Genomic DNA, 16,736 nt, shown 5'->3' with positions numbered 1-16,736 from the left:
GACTTGGTGCGAGTCATGGCGGGGGCAAACGCTGGGAAATCGCCTTCGCGGCGGGGTTGGCTCTCCTGGCCAGCTCGTTCCTAGGGACGCGCCTTCCCCTTCGCCTTCAGCCCTCGGCGGGGGCTTCACCGGCCCGGACGGGCGCTCGGTGCCCACCCCGAGGGCTGCCAGTCCGCCGCCGGTCCCCGGGACTCCCCGCACCGCTCCGCACACCGGCGGGGCGGGCCCGGCGCTCCCCTCCTCCTCCTCCTCCTCCTCCTCCTCCTCTCGCTTCCCCGCCCCGATTGTGCAATCGCGGGCGGCGGGGCCGGCGGCACCGCCCGGAGCCCGGCACCGGCGAGAGGGAAGGGAGAAGCGGGGGGGGGAGAGGACGGCAGCTCCCGCCCGCCCCGCGCCTCCGGGCCCCGCCGCGCCGGGGATGCGGCAGCCGCCGGGCACCGCGGGGCTGTAGCCGCCCGCCGCCCCGCAGCCCATGGGATGCGCCCGCCGTCGGCTGGGTGGTGAGTACCCCTCCGCTTTGTGTGCGTGTGTCCCCCCAAAACGGAGCGGCGGCTCTTCCTCCGCCCTGCTCAGCACCGGGCGTTCCTCCTCTTCCCCTCTCCGGTCTGCTCTCCCCGCTCCCCGGGCGATCGGTGAGGGTATCGCCACGGGCAGAAATCCGTTGCGGGCTCGGTTAAACTATTTCCACCGCCGCTGTGGAAATCAAATGAAAGAATAGGGTATGGGGAGCCGCGCTCTACCGGTTGCACATCTGCGGGACAGAGTCTGTCCCGGCTATTTCAGGTTTCAAACAAAAGTGCGGAGGAAAGAACGGCGATGTTCAGCGTATCGATAACCGCAGCTCCAGAGGACATAGAGTATCATGAAGGAAGGACATTTTTCTGATGGAAAAGGCAGTAAACTTTTGTTGCTTGAAAAGTTTGCACTGGGATGAATTTATATCCGTGTATCCTGCAAACAGCTTTTGTGCTTGCTGGAATGTTGCAAAGGCTGATGTCTGATACGGCTCTACCTGTTTCTTGAGTCGTAACCTAGTATTTCAGTTTGTCTAAGTATTTGTGGCAGTTCTTATTTGTTATATAAAATAATCTCTGCGTTTTATGCACAGTGGGGATTTCTCTTTTTCTCCGAAAGATGTTCTGGGGTCAGAGCATGCTTCAGCTCATTTTCAGGCTGCATTAAAGTCGATCCGGACAATCCCTTGTTGCCTGCTAACATTTCTCTTGCGAGGGCACTCTTACGAGAAACTTATGCTCTGCTCCACAGCTGAACTTTTACGTATAGGATGAACCCCATCAAATTCAAAAGCCTCTGTGAAGTGTTTGTGGAGTCAGGGCACCGTAGCTTTGCCATGCGGGGTTTTTTGGGAAAAATCTGGACCCTGCTGAAATGAGTGGGAAGGATCCTCATGATACGGCGAGGCTCAGATTTTCCCTTGTATTTTTAGCCTAAGAACTTTGTGTCCTCTTTGCAATGTCCAACCAGCCAAAAATCAGCTGCATACAATGGGCACTTTTGCTTTTCAAAGGCAGTCTCCCATCTCGAAAAAGGCAGCTCGCCTCAAATTTGCAAACCGCAGGATGGGAAATGGAATTTGCCTTCAGTATAAAAATCCCAAGTGTTTGCAAACAGCCCTGAGAAGAATCCGGGCTCTTGGCTTGACCTCTCTGCGCTGAATTCCAGCTTGGGGAGTTTGCGGTCTTGCAAAGAGGGCAAACGAGCAAAGTGTTGCTGAGCACCCGGTCGTCTTTCTGGAGCGAGGAAAACAGTCAAGCTGGAGGGAGTTTTGGGTGCCCAGGAAGTGCAGGATCTGGCCCCAAGCCAAACTGCTTTTAAAGTAGCCTTGAAGACCTGCCCGTATTGGAGTAACTTTGCTCGCGGCGTGTGTTGGCATTGCCAAGGTCGTGCTAAGCCGGTATAGTCGTGGGAAACCCGCCCGAGAAGCCGAGTAAACTCCTGGGCAGTTATTCCTCGCCGAGCTCTGTGCTGTTCCCACTGAAGTGTTAGCAATACCTCCGCCAGCTCCCGTATCGGAGCTGCAGCGACCGCGGGGGAGGCAGAGCCGGGGGCTTGCTCCGTCCTAGGGCCTTGCTCTTGCTCTTATTTTTTGAAGTCTGCTGGAAAAAAAAACCCTTCTCTATAGTTGCCCGGGCTCGGAGATCCACTGCGATAAAGCAAGGACCAGAGTGCCGGTCGGTTCAGCAAGGCTTAGGGCAAAGAAACTTCACACCCGCTCAAATCAGACTCTTAAAAATGTAAATGGCTGATAAAATCGCCCTTTTGGGGGAGGACCGGAGTGGGAATGAGGGGTGGTCTGTCCTCCGTGCCTCCCGTTAGCAATGGCAGGAGCTGTGCTTGCTCTTTCCCCAGACCTTTGTTTCTCGCCCAGCGCTGTTTAGGGAGGGAGCGACACGGGGCGGTGGGGACCAGGGCTCTCCTGGGTGTAAATTAGCTCCGATGGTGGGAACGGAGCAACCCAACACTCATTTCTACTGGTTGTGGAGCTGGCTGGGCTGCTACCCCCATTCCAGGCAAGATTTCAGCCCTTTGGAGATGAGCTTTGGAAATGGCGTCAGGATCAGGCCCTCGCTTTGGTCACTCTCTCAGATGGGGCTTAAGTGTCTTTCTTCTCTGATACAGAACTCAGATGACTTGTCCAGAGAGGGGAAAGGCCGGCAGCTGGCATTCAGTTCACGATTTGATTTCATTGTGGTTACTGGGCCCGATCCTGCAGTTTCAGGAAAGACTGTTTAAACGTCAAGTGGGAGGTCAGCCCCCAGCACGTCTGGTAGCGACTGAGAATACCAACCGGGCTGCGAGCTGTTCTGCTAGCCCCGAAAGCCCCGGCCCTGCACCGCCGCGCGTTTCTGTGCTTCGGTACTGGAGATAGTGCAGCCAGTGCCGTGGGTGAATAACACAGACGCTGGGTTTTATGTCATCAACACTGAGAAGGCTGGCGCAGTGTAAAGCAGAGATTAAAAAAGAGGGCAAAACAGCACTCAGGTTGACTGGATTTCTGCTGCTGTGGCCAGGATATGGCCCAAGCGGGTGTAAAGGGGGAGGGAAACTTCAGGCAGGATCCTGAACGGTCATTGAAAGATCCACAGCTCCAGCCGCAAACCCCTTGCTCCTTCCCTCTTTCCACCTCTTGCTCCAGCAGCTGGGAACCTGATCCTGCAAGCGCAGCCCCGCTGCGTAGGACAGGGCTTGATTTTTTATGCAAGTTTGGTAATGAATGACCGAGCAAGCCGAAAGCCAGTGTGGTTGGCATTCGAGACAACTCCCATCTCTGCCTGCGGGATGGCCTTACGCGGCGTGTGTGCTAAATTAAAAAAATAATCATCCTGGTGGCCACTACGTACTAGAACTGGTTTTATCTGGTTCCAGTTATGCTTGTTTTGAGTAAGACGAGCGGTGCCAGATTCTGATCTCATTTGCACCAGTGGAGTCATTCGGAGGAGCCGGTCCCAGTTTACCTCACACTAAGTGAAAGCAGAACTGGGCCTGCTGGGAGAAGCGCTCCCTGGGGAAATCGCTGGTGCCTGTGTGCAAATCAAACACGGGTAACAGTGAACGACTCTTGGGACCCTTCCCAGAGGCGGCGCAGATTTTACTGCCGACCCCGCGAAAGCTGTTTTCACCGAAAAAGGAGGGGAGAGGCTGCGGCTTCGGTTGCAGGGGGGAACGACGTGACTGCACGCTCCGGAGCGAGCCGGGTGCTTTGGGGAGATGCTGTCGGCGAGTGATAGTGGTCAGGCTCTCGATTAGCGATGCTGTGGAGGAGGAAAAGACAGAGCCTCTTTCCACGCTGGGTGGGAGACCGTCGCTTGCAGGGGTCAGAGACAGCTTCCGCGAGAGCAGCCCAGCTGGAGCGCAGCAGTCACGGTGGCTGCGTGGGGTTTTCACGGGGTTTCAGATCTACTGTCCACGTTTGGACGCGTGCGGTCCTCCAGCCGATAGCTCAGCCCCCGCCGGGCTGACGGTGCTGCCCGTGGCGGGTGGCTCTGCCTGCGCGCTCTGCGGCAGCGAGCGTGTGGGAAACGCCAGCTCCAGGGGAAACGCGGGAGGGAGTCGAGCCTCCGTCAGGTCCAGACATGCGAGCAAGGCCTCTGGCTGAAACGCTGCTAACAGCTGTGTTTGAAAGCGCCGATTTCTCATCTTATCTGCAACGCGCTGGGATACGACCTACCGCTAGCCAAAGCTCTCCCTTTCCCCAGTTCACTGAGGCACCCCGGTCCCTTCGCTCCCCAAAACTGCTGGCTGCTGGAGGCCGGTACCAGGCTTGTTTTCCAGGTCCCCAACGCAGCTGATCCTTGCTCCCACCCCACTGCTCTCAGCGGCTGCAGAGCCCCGCATTTTGAGCAGGGGCTGGAAGAAGAGAGGGAGTGGATGGTAGTGTGGGGCCAGGATATATTCCTGTGCTTTAGGCTGATGCGTTTTCCTGGCTGTGATTGTTCTTGATGCTGAAGAAATTGAGCAATTGAAATAAATTACCAAAAACTGTTTATAGTACTCTTGCCTTCTCCAAAGGCCATTAGTGTGTCCCTTTTCCAGCAGAACTCCTTTAGGACCCCATTCTAAGCCTATCTAAGTCCATAGGTAGCTTTCTGATTACTTTTGTAGGTAAAGGAACTTGAAGTTTTTTCCCAGCTGCAAAAAATGAGTTTCTCGAGTGCTCAGTGCGTGGTCGAGAAGCCAGATTTAAACTCCCAATGTACCAAAGTCTTTTGAAATTCTGGCCAAAGTGGGGAGGGGAGAGGGCTTTAAGAATGCTGCACTGCTTCTATCTCTGCTTTGTTTCTGAGAATCACCCACCCATGCTGGAGTGGAAATTAATATGTTACGGAAAGGGAAGCTCTAACATCTCCTGCTTTTGAAAGGAGCAGAGACTGCCAGACCCACAGTGAGAAACGACATGGCTCTTGCTCCATTATCAAAAAGTTTTTAGGATTGATTCCTGTACGTTAAATATCAGATGTCTTCCTATGGTAGTTCCCTTCTTATTTTTTTTGTAATTTCTGCCCAGATTCTGCAGCTCAGCCAAGCAAGGCTGAAGCTCTCAGCTCAGAAGAGAGCTTCTGTGTTCAGTTAAGCACTCATCTGTCTTGCTGTCCTGAAGAATTACCTCTAGACATTTTCAGTGCATAGTTCTCTTCCCTCTCCCCTGGCGATATTGTCGTGACATCGGTCAGATTAATTTGGGCTATTGCAGGCTCAACAGTAGACCCCCCAGAAGAATGTTGTGCTTTGTAATTTTTGCAACCAAATTGAAAAATGTAAAGGTCTAGCTAAATGCAAGTTTCAAACAAGAGGGAAGGATTGAATAAGGACAAGTATTGAATAAAATCACTTGTTTTGATTTTTTTTTTTTAGTACACTGATTTTTGAGGTTTTCGCAGTTTAGGTGTAAACTCTTCCTACTAATAATGCTCGCTTATAGTATTTTTTGTTCCGTGTAAGCAAATATTATTTAAGATTCCTAAGAGGCAATTCCCTGTAGTATTCAGAAGTTTCTGTATAGACAAAATCCTTTGTCTAAGGAGACCTGTGCCCTGGATCTTCCTGGGACAAGTACATGTTTCTTTCCAGTTGCCACCAAATCAGACACTTACTGTGGCTTTGCTTCCTTTTAGGTGCCCAGATAATGGGCTGCCTTTTAGCATTTACAGCTACCTGCAAGAGGGATCGCTCCTGGCCACCTCCACACGCGGGAGTGATCCCACCCGAGTCCTTGGAGAGCTTTCTCTTCTCCAAGGCAGCAAACTGCCCATGCCCTGCGTCGCAGTGTCCCCGTGTGACTCTCCCACGGCACAGCGATGTCCTGGCCTGACTCCTGCCTGCCTGGCACCGCAGTGTTTCCCCCGAGCACCTTCCCGGCGAGGAAAGCGCGCCGCACCGTGTGGGGCAAGGGCTGTTGGCAGCCGTCCCTCTGCTCCTGCCCCGGGCAGCCTCTTCCCTCGAAGGAAGTCTGGCACTCCAAAGACCTCCCCGTGCTTTCCCGCTCTCCCCTCACCCGTCAGCTCGCTTGGTGTGCGGTGCTCTTACGAGCAGGGAAACTGAGGCACAGAGCAGCGCATCTTTGGGGACTCCTCCCAGCAGCACCGTGCAGCAGCTTTTCTCAGCAAAATGGCCCAAATAACTACTTGAACACAAAGGCCTGACCCGGTACCGCTGTGGTTTGTGTCTAACACCAACGTGGGTTTGCTGTCGGCAGCTTGGTGTGGTGTAGCTTGAGAGCCAGGCTGGGTGGGAAGGACAGCCATGCGTCCAGGGACTCAGGAGAGAAAGGGGAAGGTCCCACCTCTGATCCAGACCGGGAGCTGAAACCTTCACCTCGTCCATCTCGCTGAGATCTCACGCATCTCCCACAGGGGCTTGAATCACTGAGTTAGGCACTGAGGGAAGGCCATTTCCCGGCTTCATACCTTGTTTTCCTCAGCCGCAGCGTGGAGCTGACACTATTTCTGTGCTGTATTCATAGGCTTTGAGCCTTGGCTAAGCAATGTTTGTAAAGCTTAGGGATTTCTTGTCTCTCAGACCCTGGGGTGCTGTGTGTGTGGCCATGAGCACAATATACCTGTGTCTGTGTTTTTATGTGTCTGGCAACATTGCAAGATCTTGGATCAGAAAAATACCTATAAATGTATTAAACTACTCATGAAATGTTCCCCATGTCCACCTGCAGGCTTGTCTTGTATTATGGTGTAAACTTCCCTCTGGAAAAAGAAGGTAAAACTGATTAGATCTTTTTTATTTCCTCCAGAAGTGTTTGGTTTCCAAATGGCCGGGAACAGCTGTGGGCTGGATGGTGGGAACGTGGCCTCCGAGGTAATTCCCGTGATTGTCCTCCAGCCCAAGTAATGATGTAGATTTTCCCAGCTGCTTCCAGGCGTTGGCGGGGACTGTCCTGCTTGCAGGACTCCTGAGAGTCCCCGGGACTGCCGGGATGGGAGGAAGAAGCTCTTCTAGGTGACACAGAACATCTGAGCGTGCTGCCACCAGATCTCAGAACCAGGCTTGTGGGAGGCTCAGCCGTTGACAGGACTCCTGCAGACGCTCCAGACCTGGCGGGGATGCTGAGCTGGTAGAGCTGAGACCCCCCAGCCTCGGACATTTTGCCCCTTAGCTCCTCGGGCATGGGGACAGGGTGGAAAAAGGCTCCAGGGCCGCTCACCACAAGGCTGCAGCTGTGCGTGCGCTGAGGAGTTGTTTGTCTCCGGAGTCCGGGATGTGCCAGGCTCAAGGGCTGAGTCATTTGGTTTCTCAAACGCGTGCTGAAGGGATGGCGGAGGAAGCTGCCCTGTGCTTCCCTGCAGAGGTGGGAGAGCCTCATGGGCTGATGGGTCTGCCGTTACGGAGCTGAACTTTCTGCTTGAAAAGCTTTGACTAGCAGGAAAAAAAATGTGCCCTGGTGCGGAGGAGAGAAAGAAGCCCCTGTGTGTGGGGAAGTGCTTGCTCCCGCCGGCAGGCCAGGGCCGGGGTCAGCGCCGGGGAGCACACACTTGTTCCTTTAAGGGCTGCAATGTGTAATTTAGCTTGTCACGGAGGAATGTGCTCAGTGCCTTTATTTAATCGGGAGTTTGCAAACCTGCTGGGGTGCCTTGTCTTCCTTTTTTCCTTCCCTTCCCAGCCGGGGGGAGAAGGAACACGGTGCTTTTGTCTCTGACCCTGTGGCTGCTGTCAGATGAATGGTTTTCGTGGCAGCTCTGTTCGCATGACTGGTTTGAACTATGGCAGTGAACATGCCATGGTTGTGAGCAGGCTGTTTCCAGCTCCCTCCCAAACTCAGCTGCATCAGATGTTTTCCTAGGCACTGGCATAAACCCTGTTGCTTGCTAGAAATGTGGCCCTGCGGGTTCCAGGGCATTCTTGGGAGAAGGAAGACACTGTGTGTGGATGTGGCCTGTTCAAGGCTTCAGATCAGAGGGGGACAGCAGTGCTCAGCACCCGAGTGCCCTGGAGAACGGGGTGCAGCTGCCATTACCCCAGCTCTGTGTAGGTACCCAGTTCCCCAGCTCACCGACTGCCCCTCTGCACACCGGACCAGTGGCCATGCTGCTAGGGGCCCTGGTTACAAAGACATCCCTGCTCGGGAAAGGAGAGGGCTTAAGCGTGTGTTTAAGTGCTTTCCTGAATCCAGGCCAGGTTCTGTGCTTTAGCAGAGCCCCCTCACTCGTCTTCCTCTCAGTATTGGAGGGAGACAGGAGCTCGGATGCTCAGAGATGATGCTCTGTGCCGCTGGCAATGGATCTGCTCTGACCGGTGCTGCAGAAACACCTCTCTGTTGAACACCTCCCTTCAGGACAAAGAAAGGTCCCGGGGAAGCAGAGCTGTCAGCGCAGACACAAATGTTTGTGTCTTTGCCGCTGGGTAGAGATGAAGAGAAACCTGGAAAAAAACCAGCCACCACCTTTCTTTGGAAAGAAGGAAATTGCTCTCTAATCGGGCATGTGGAAGTGAACTTGTGTGCTGACTCCAGAGGAATTTCGGCTGTTCCCCCGGGGGCTGTGATTGCTGTTTGGGTCACATCCCAGCTCTGATCTCGGACTTGCCTTTGGGAGCGGGATTCCTCAGCGCAGAGCTGCTGGCATTTGGGGAATGAGTGATGTTCGTTCCAGAAAACCAAGCAAACCAAGTGTGTGTGTGCAGCTTAGCCGTGTTCTTCTTAGCAGAAATTGCAGAATTCCCCTGCTGAAATGGAAGGAAATTTCAGGGAGCAGATGTAAGCACTAAGAGTTGTCTTCAGGACAAATGCATTTAACCACAATGCTCTCATTAATGGCAGAAGAAGTTCAAGGGCTAAAACCCTCTGCTTATGTCAGGCTGAGACCTGCAAACCCTGCTTCGTGCAGGTATTCTCACCAGGGCCCCGTGGGATTCACATGAACAAGTGCTGGGAGGATTAGGAAGCCAGGGCTATGAAGGTGTTGCTGCGTTATACCATTATGATTCCTGCATCACCAGGAAATAAGAAAATTTAGCAGAGACCCCACCTGATTCCTCCAGAGATCCACGGCCAGGGAGTGAGGATGTCCTTTTCTGGCTGCCATGGGATGGAGAAGCATCTCTCTCTTGTCTCTCTTTTGATTCACATCCAGGAGGTTGAGCTCAGTGGAGGGGTAGCAGGGCAAACCCCTCTGCCCCATAATGACCCTAAAGTATCTGAGCTGGAGCCGTGAGAGGTGCTTAGTAGGCCATCTCTGTTATTTAGGTAAACGTGGTGGGCCTCCAGCCGAGGATGTGATGGTGGAAACTGCAGATAGACAGCGACCAGGGGACTGCCCAGCTGGGAGTCCCCAGTGCGCGCTGCCTCTGACGCCGGCGTCTGATGCACAAGGCATTTTTCCTCTCGTTCCCCGGCAAGCGTTAGAGGGCTGGGCCCAGGAGCCATGGGAATCAACAGGAGTCTTTCCAGTGTGGGCTTTGGATCTTCATCTGGATAAATAAATAGAAGGAAGTAACAAATAACATGGTTCTAACAAATATTTTAGACGGTATAAATGTCTGCCTTTCACTGTGACTCCATCCAAACCCCACAAAGGAAAAAATTTCCCTATTTCTATGATGCTTTTCCGTCTGCCTTTCCCCAGTGATTGGGAGTGTTAATGCAGGCACCTTGGCTGGAGAGCGCAGCTGGCCTGCAAGGACACCCGGCGGGGGCTTGCTCTGGGGGTGGTAAGTAACCCTCTCGGCCGACCACCTTTGCGAGCGAGGTTTGTGCTTGGTGTTACAAGGACCCCCCTTGTCTGCAGACTGAGTTCCCCTCCGCCCAGTAACCGTTTGCTGAGTGCGAGTGGCTCTGTAAAAACAAATGCTGTATTGGTCTTTCCTGCGGGTGCCTGGCCGCTGCGTTGAGGTTTCCACGTCTCCTCGCTTGCTGCTGCCTCGCAGCGACATCTGCTGCGCACTGCCAGGAGGAGAGGGCTTCTCTTCCCCGGGAATGCCGTCCCTTTTCCCTGGGAAGGCCAGCTTTGGCTTTTAAAGTGGGAGAGAAGGAAGTGGGGAAGTGTGCTCCTTCCTCAAATAAAAGCATTTCTGTGGTCCGCGACTTCTCCAACCTGGCTGGGCCCGTGGCGGTGACGCTTTTGTTTTGCAAACTTCTCCCAGCCCAGCTTTGTGGGGGAAAGGACGAAAAGCCTGCTGTTGCTCCTGGCACAAAGCTCGGCAGAAGTACTGCAGGTGTCTGCCTGCCCCAGAGCTGGTTTTGAAGAGGGAAGAGGCAGAGCAGCATGTCCCGCTCCCTGGGCCGTGTTTCGGGGAGCCTCCCTGGCCGTGGAGGGAGATGCGAGTACCAACACCCTGGGAGGACATAGCTGTGCTTGTCGCAGCCAAAGACTCCTCTGGGGCTGGAGAAACGGGCCGGCTTGCCTCTTTTCCTTCCTACGAACACTTTGCTCTCTGTCTCCAGTTGTAGGATTTTGGCAGAGCTGGCCATGATGTTATGGTTCGTGGTTGGTGCCCTCTTCCCAGCGCTGCTCCTGGCCGCACCGCCCCCCATAAACAAGCTTGCCCTCTTCCCGGACAAGAGCGCTTGGTGCGAGGCGAAGAACATCACCCAGATCGTGGGGCACAGCGGCTGCGAGTCCAAGTCCATCCAGAACAGGTACAGACCCACCCTCAGCGCCGAGCTGGGTGCCGCTGACTTCCCTTTGTGGCTTTAGGGACCGTCCCTTGCACAAGAAGCCAGGCACAGTGTCCTGCCTCTGCCCGGCTGCCTTCAGTCTGTCTCAGTGGAAGGTCGAATCTCCTTCTGCCTCTGTCGGGAAGAACAGGCACCTCCCCTGAGACCTCATCCCTCCTGTTGTCTTTGCAGGGCCTGTCTGGGACAGTGTTTCAGCTACAGCGTCCCCAACACCTTCCCTCAGTCCACGGAGTCTCTGGTTCACTGCGACTCCTGCATGCCAGCCCAGTCCATGTGGGAAATCGTGAGTATCCCTGCCTGCTCCACGGTTCTCTCTGCAGGGCCTCGCTCAGGGGCTCTCAGCTCTGCTCTGCCACCGCTTTAGGGCAAGTCGTTCCCCTTCCCTGAGGTTTTCCCACTTGTAGTTTCCTTCCAGAGTGTCTCTCAGGTGACTTTACCCTTTCTTGAGATGCCTGGGTGGAAGGGGCTGCTGGAAGCAACGTGACTGCTGTGGTGAATGGTGCATTTGTCACTGTCCGCAGAAGCATCCCTGCATTATTCATCCCCGTGCTCTTCCCACGTGCCCGTTCTCTCCACCGCTCCCTTTGTCACCTCCTCCCACTTGGGAGTTTTTGCCTTCTTCGAAGTCCAGAAGCGCTTCCCACGGCCCATCTGCCAGTCACAGCTTCGTGCCAGCGTTGGTCCTGGCAGAGCCACACACCCTGCCTCCGAGGCAAGCCTGGGCACCCAGGGACCTGGGTCAGCTCTCTGCTTTGCTTTCAACTCAGACATTTGGGCAGATGGTTTAATCCAAGCTATCTGAGATGCTCAGCAACGTGCCTTGTGGCTGGCCTTTGCATTTACCACCAATATTTCTGTGCCAGGAGCGCCTGGCAGCAATGTCCCTCTTGAGTCGGTGCATTTTCCCTGGGTCTCTGCAGCTTGTGACCTTGCGAGACATCCCCAGAGAGCTCTTGCCATCCGGGCATTGAGCCTGCAGGCTCACTCACTGTGTCCTCGTCCTTCTGCCCAGGTGACGCTGGACTGTCCAGGCAACGACGAGATCCCCAGGGTTGACAAGCTGGTGGAGAAGATACTTCACTGTAGCTGCCAGGCTTGCGGCAAGGAGCCGAGCCACGAGGGAGCCCTGTTCAACGTCTACCTGAACGCAGAGGAGAACATGCCCGCTGAAGGTCCTAGCCCCCATCACTATGCCCACCACCAACAAGAGGTGGAAGAGCCTCCTGCCTCCAGCCACCACCATCACGAGGAGGAGGGCGACGAGTGACTTGGCTCTCGTGGACTGTCCTTGCAGCCGGCGGCGCGGGCAGGGGGTGTGTGCGAGGGAGAGGGCCGGGGTTTGGGGAGGGAGGGGGGTGGTGAAGTCTTTGCTGTCTCATAGCTACCCTCACGCTTTGCTCTCCACGACACCCTGGGGCTGGAGGGACGTTCTGAGGCACCAGCAGGGCTGAGGGGTGGCCGTGGGGCTGGAGCGGCAGGGTGAGGGCAGAGGACTCGGGGTTTTCTGATGCAAAACTACTTGCACATAATAGTAATAATATATTGAGAGGAGCGGGAACCTGGACGAGGGGGCTTCGGCTGAGAGCAAGAGCTGAGCTGGGCTCCCCGGGAGCTGTCTGCAGGCTCCTGAACCTGCTGTCGAGCCCGTGCTGAGTCCTTCTGGGTTTTTCTCTTGCAAATGGCTCGTGCCTGGGGCAGAGGAAGAAGGGACGCAGCCTCTCCACAGTCCCACCAGAGACGCACATCTCTCCTGGGGCGTGCAGGACCAGCAGCATCCCTCCTTGCTCCCATCTGCCCTGCCTGCGGATGCGTGGGCTCAGCGTGGACACGCCGTTCCTCCTGCACCCACCGGACCTTAACCCCAACCCTTGTGTCAGGTAGCTCTCGGGCAGTGTTTTGCCCCAGGATGTGCCTCTGGGGCTGCGTGCGTGAGGTTGCTGGGAACCGTGGTGGTGAGAGCCCCTACCTCGCTGGTCCTCGGGCCACCCCGTAGCTCCCTGGCGACGAGGGAGCTGGATCATGCTGTGGGCACTGGCGTTTTGCGTTTCGTGGCCCGCAGGGGAAGGCCAAGGGCAGGCTGGCGCTGGGGTGGTCTGGGAGAAAGGCAGCCCCTCTCCCCCCTCTCCCTGCTGCACTTTAATGGTGGTGGAGGGAGAAGAGGGACGAGTGCCGGGATGCTGATGGACCTTCGCAGGGAGCAGCTCGAGCAGGGCTGGGGAGCCTCGGGGTGGGGGGACGGCCTTGGGCCCCTCCTGCTGCCCCTTTCTCTGTTGTATAAAGCTGATTTCTTTGGCGCTGTCCTGACAAGAGCTTCCAGAGCTTGTAATCGATGCCTCCCCCTCCTTTTTACAAATTGGTGGTTTTGGTTTGGTTTGGTTTTTTTTCTGAAATAAATTAGTTCTGACTTCCATTTCTCAGTGCTCTGACGCCTGTCTGGTTTTTGGCAGTAGGCTCCGCAGTGCTGACGAGGGAGAGGCCGTTTACACCAGGACACCGGGTGGGACAGCAGCGCAGGAGGGTGCGGGGCTCGGGAGAGCGATGGTTCCCTTTGGCTTTCTGCTGCGTTCGGTTCGGGAGCAGGAGGGAGAGCCGCTAAGAGGAAAACCGACCCCAAATACTCACATACGGGCTGCATGTGGACATGGGGAGCCTGCACATCAGCTGTCCAGGCGTGGTGGTGCTCAAGGTCCCTTGTCACTGCAGGCTGGAGGGTGAAGGGCTGTCGGATCCCACTTGTGTGGGGAGTGCGTGGGGTCTCTGCGGGATCACGCAACCTTTATCAGCTCTGTTGCCACTAGGTGACACTCTTGATCCGGCGCGTTTCGTGGCATCCAGATGTTCATGGCCTGCGGGAGTGCCTCTAGAGTGGAGGAAGGTGAACTTGGACATGGACATCCCTTCGTGGGTGAGGAGGAGACGCAAGTGCCTTGGCTGAAAACCGGTGGGCTCTTTCCGAGGGTGTTTGGATCAAGCGTTCCCTGGGCAGGGCAGAGCGGGCCCTTGCAGACCTCGGGTCCCACCAATGCCTGGCCACCCACGTGGCTGTGCCCTCAGAAACGACCAGATGATGCTCCCTTGCCCGAGCTGAACCCTGGGGAAGGTCCCTCCTGCTCCTGGAGGGCCGGGAGGCTGTGCCGTGCCAGCGGCCAGCGCTTATTGCCCCTCTCTTTGAGTCCCGGGCTCTGGGGGCTCTGCACGAGCGTGGAGAGAAGATCTCCGGGTGAGGGTTTGCATTCAGGCAGCAATTGCCACAGCGAAGGGGATGGGCTGAAAAGGCACGAGCCTGGCAGGGGTGGAGGTGTCCTGTGTGTTAAGATCATGTCTGTTCTGGCTGTGAAGAGTCCTCCCAAGGACAGGAGCTTTATGGGAGAGCCAGGAGGCAGGAAAAGGTGGAGAAACCCATGCTGTCACCAACCACCATCACAGGGCCCTTGTACTGGAGTACAGTGAAAACAGGCTGGATTTAACAGGGAGACTGTTCCTGTAAACTCCAGGAGCTGCAGCTCAGGGTGTTCGGAGCAGGATGTCTCCACCTCCTTTTGACACAACCTGAGCTTCAGTGGAGGCAGGCAGCGGAGGGCTGGTTCGCAGATGAAAACACAAATGTTTACGGGTAGCTCTGCCCAAAATCTGCCCTAAGGAGCCATCCCAGTTGAAGGATGGAATGAGGTCCTGAGAGTAGATTGCACTATTGGAGGCCTCTGTGTTAAGTCCTGGATGTCCTCACCAAGGCCTCTCAGCCTTCCAGTTTTACTCATTCCATCTCACCAGCCCTTACTTTGCCATATTGACACCTGGGTGGCTGTTGACAACCTGGTTTTGCTTTCCCTGCTAGTGGTACTGGAGAGCAGAGCTGGTGGAAACCGCGGTCCCCTGCAGATGTGTCCAGAAACGCAGCACAGGGAGAGAGCACAAACAGGTCAGCAGAGCTGCCGGAGCAGAGAAGCTTTTGCAGGGACAACGGTAGGATTTGGACCTCATTTTAAGGCAGGTTTTTTTAAACACATTTTGCTTTGATCAGTTCAGATTCACTTCCCCAGCAAATGCATCCAAACTAAGTGCACGAAACCTCCCACGTGCCTCTGGCCCAGTCTCCTCTGGAGCAAAAGCTCTGGAGATAAACTGAGATGCTCCTCAGGCTGGGGTGCAGCAGGGCTGAGAAGGAAGCGTGGCTTTGCACTGTGGCACGAATTCCTCTCTGAGCACTAGCGTGGACCCAGCTGGGAGAAGTCTGTGCTGCTGCATTGATTTATCCTAGCTGGGGAGGCTGCCGCAGTGTGGGCTCGGGGGTGTGTGTTTCTTGCTTGTTCCCAGCGCAGATGGGACGAGGAAGTGAGGGTTTCCCGGTACGAGCGCTTTTCTAAAGAAACCTCCCGCTGCGATCAGAGCCTCGCGTGCGTGTCTCTGCCCTGGGAGCCTGCCAGGACAGAGCGACGCAGAGGTGGCTGGGGAGGTTTGGCTGGGAGCATCCAAGGAGAGGGTCCTGGGGAAGCCGAGGGAGGGCAGGCGCCGTGCACGAGCTCCCAGGGGAGCATGTCCTGGTAGGAGTGACAGCAGCTGTTTGTGGGTGAACAGCTTTCCAGTGGCACGGAGATGCTGGGGGGACAACGGGCTGCGTATGGGCTGTGTCCGGGCACGATGCGAGCCCTGCTTTGCATCTCCCCTGTCCCTTGCTCAGAGACCCGAAATGCCTATTCAGCCACTGAGAAAAGCACGAAAAAGTTGTTGAAAAGGTGATTAGCAAAGTAGATGTTGGTAAAAAGATGAATATCTGTTCCGGGGTGGGCAGCTGGGCAGTGCAGCCGGTGCTGGGGGTGCAGCGGGATGGGGCAGGTGAGGCGTGCGGCGCGCACAGCTGGCGCTGGCCCGCACATCTGCAGCAGCATCTCCCCAGGGGAAGCGTGCTGAAAGCTCTGGTGGCAGCGCAGGGAGGGAAGGGCAATGTCTCGCCCCGTGACCGCAGGGATAGAGGGTGGGGGCACAGCGGAGACGCGCACAAAGCTCTGGTTTGTGCTGGAGTCAGCGCCCTCGGCTCTGGTCTCCCCCCAGCAGAAATTGCAGCCGTTTGTTGGAAGAAAAAAACCTTTGGGCAGCTGGGTAATTAAAAAACTCAGTCTCTGCCAAGCACCCCGAGGTGTTGGCCCTGAAGCGTGGAGGTGGGACCGTGGGATACCTAACAGCGTGTAAAGGCTCAGGAGTGTCTTCTGGGCTGGAAGGGATGAGGGAGCCAGCAGCACCCACCGGGTCCTCTGAGATGTTGCCTCCCGCTTGCCAAAGGACAAGTTGCCGTGGGTCCATCTGGGGTTGCCCCTGCAAAGGCACCAAGGCCAGCCCAAAAAACCCCAGAGCGGAGGGGCAAGACCGCTGGCTGTCCTGGCGTGAGTGCAGCCGCTTCCCTCGGCTTCCCTCCACCCCTGGCTGCGGATTGCTGGAGAATCAGCCAGCAAGTCCTTCCCGTGCCTCCGGCTGCTTTCTGAGCAGGCAACTGTCAGCTGCTGCACGCCAGTTTTGTCGCTTTTTATTTGGCTTCGCAAAATTTTGCTTCTCATCGACCGGCGCGGAGGATGGAGCGCTGGGAGCTGCCGGTGGGGCTTAGCCGCAGAGCCGCGGGCCCGTGGGTCGCTGCCCACCGGCCAGCCGGACGCGGGGTCTGCGGCGTCGGACGAGGTGGCCGGCGGACGGGAGGCAGAGCGCGGTGCTGGCTGTCTCTTTAAGGTGGAAAAGGGAACTCTCTGGCTGCCACTTTGTGGAGTTTAGACCAGATCCCTGTTTTCATTAGCATTTCATTTCATCTCCTCCTCTCCCCCCCAGCCCCACCTCCTCCGAATCGACATTTCTGCATCCTTTTCTGTGCATCACGGAGCAGCAGGTAAAAGTCTGGCTTCACCTGCACACCCACACCCTCACTCACCCCCCCCCCACGCTGGACGCACCTCGGCCAGGGCAGAGACACCTTCCCACGCTCCGGCGTGTTGCTGCTTCCTCCTCTCCGGCGAGCTTGGCTGGGAGCATCCCTGTACTCGCCTCAGGGCTGCTCTGCTCTGCTTGCTGCCTCTGGCTGCAGCAGCAGCAGGGCTGGGGCACGGAGGAGCTC

The 16,736-nt window shown here is 56.1% G+C and overlaps 1 protein-coding gene across 3 annotated transcripts; it reads left to right on the top strand.

Moving 5' to 3' along the window:
- Positions 1–290: 290 nt before the first annotated feature.
- On the top strand, positions 291–13,052 carry NBL1 (NBL1, DAN family BMP antagonist). Of its 3 annotated transcripts, none has more exons than XM_075437375.1 (4): positions 291–500; positions 10,409–10,603; positions 10,814–10,925; positions 11,655–13,052. In XM_075437375.1, the coding sequence occupies exons 1-4, from the start codon at positions 478–480 to the stop codon at positions 11,907–11,909; spliced, it is 585 nt and encodes a 194-aa protein (XP_075293490.1). In that variant the 5' UTR covers positions 291–477; the 3' UTR covers positions 11,910–13,052. The 3 variants fall into 3 exon arrangements, with proteins under 3 accessions (XP_075293490.1, XP_075293491.1, XP_075293492.1); XM_075437376.1 differs by lacking the exon at positions 291–500 and adding an exon at positions 6,769–6,828; XM_075437377.1 differs by lacking the exon at positions 291–500 and adding an exon at positions 9,488–9,675.
- Positions 13,053–16,736: the final 3,684 nt, after the last annotated feature.

Source organism: Opisthocomus hoazin, chromosome 16, assembly GCF_030867145.1.
Source record: "Opisthocomus hoazin isolate bOpiHoa1 chromosome 16, bOpiHoa1.hap1, whole genome shotgun sequence".
NCBI classification, from domain to species: Eukaryota; Metazoa; Chordata; class Aves; order Opisthocomiformes; family Opisthocomidae; genus Opisthocomus; species Opisthocomus hoazin.
Note: the sequence above shows the minus strand (reverse complement) of the source record. Positions and strands in the feature narration are given on the sequence as shown.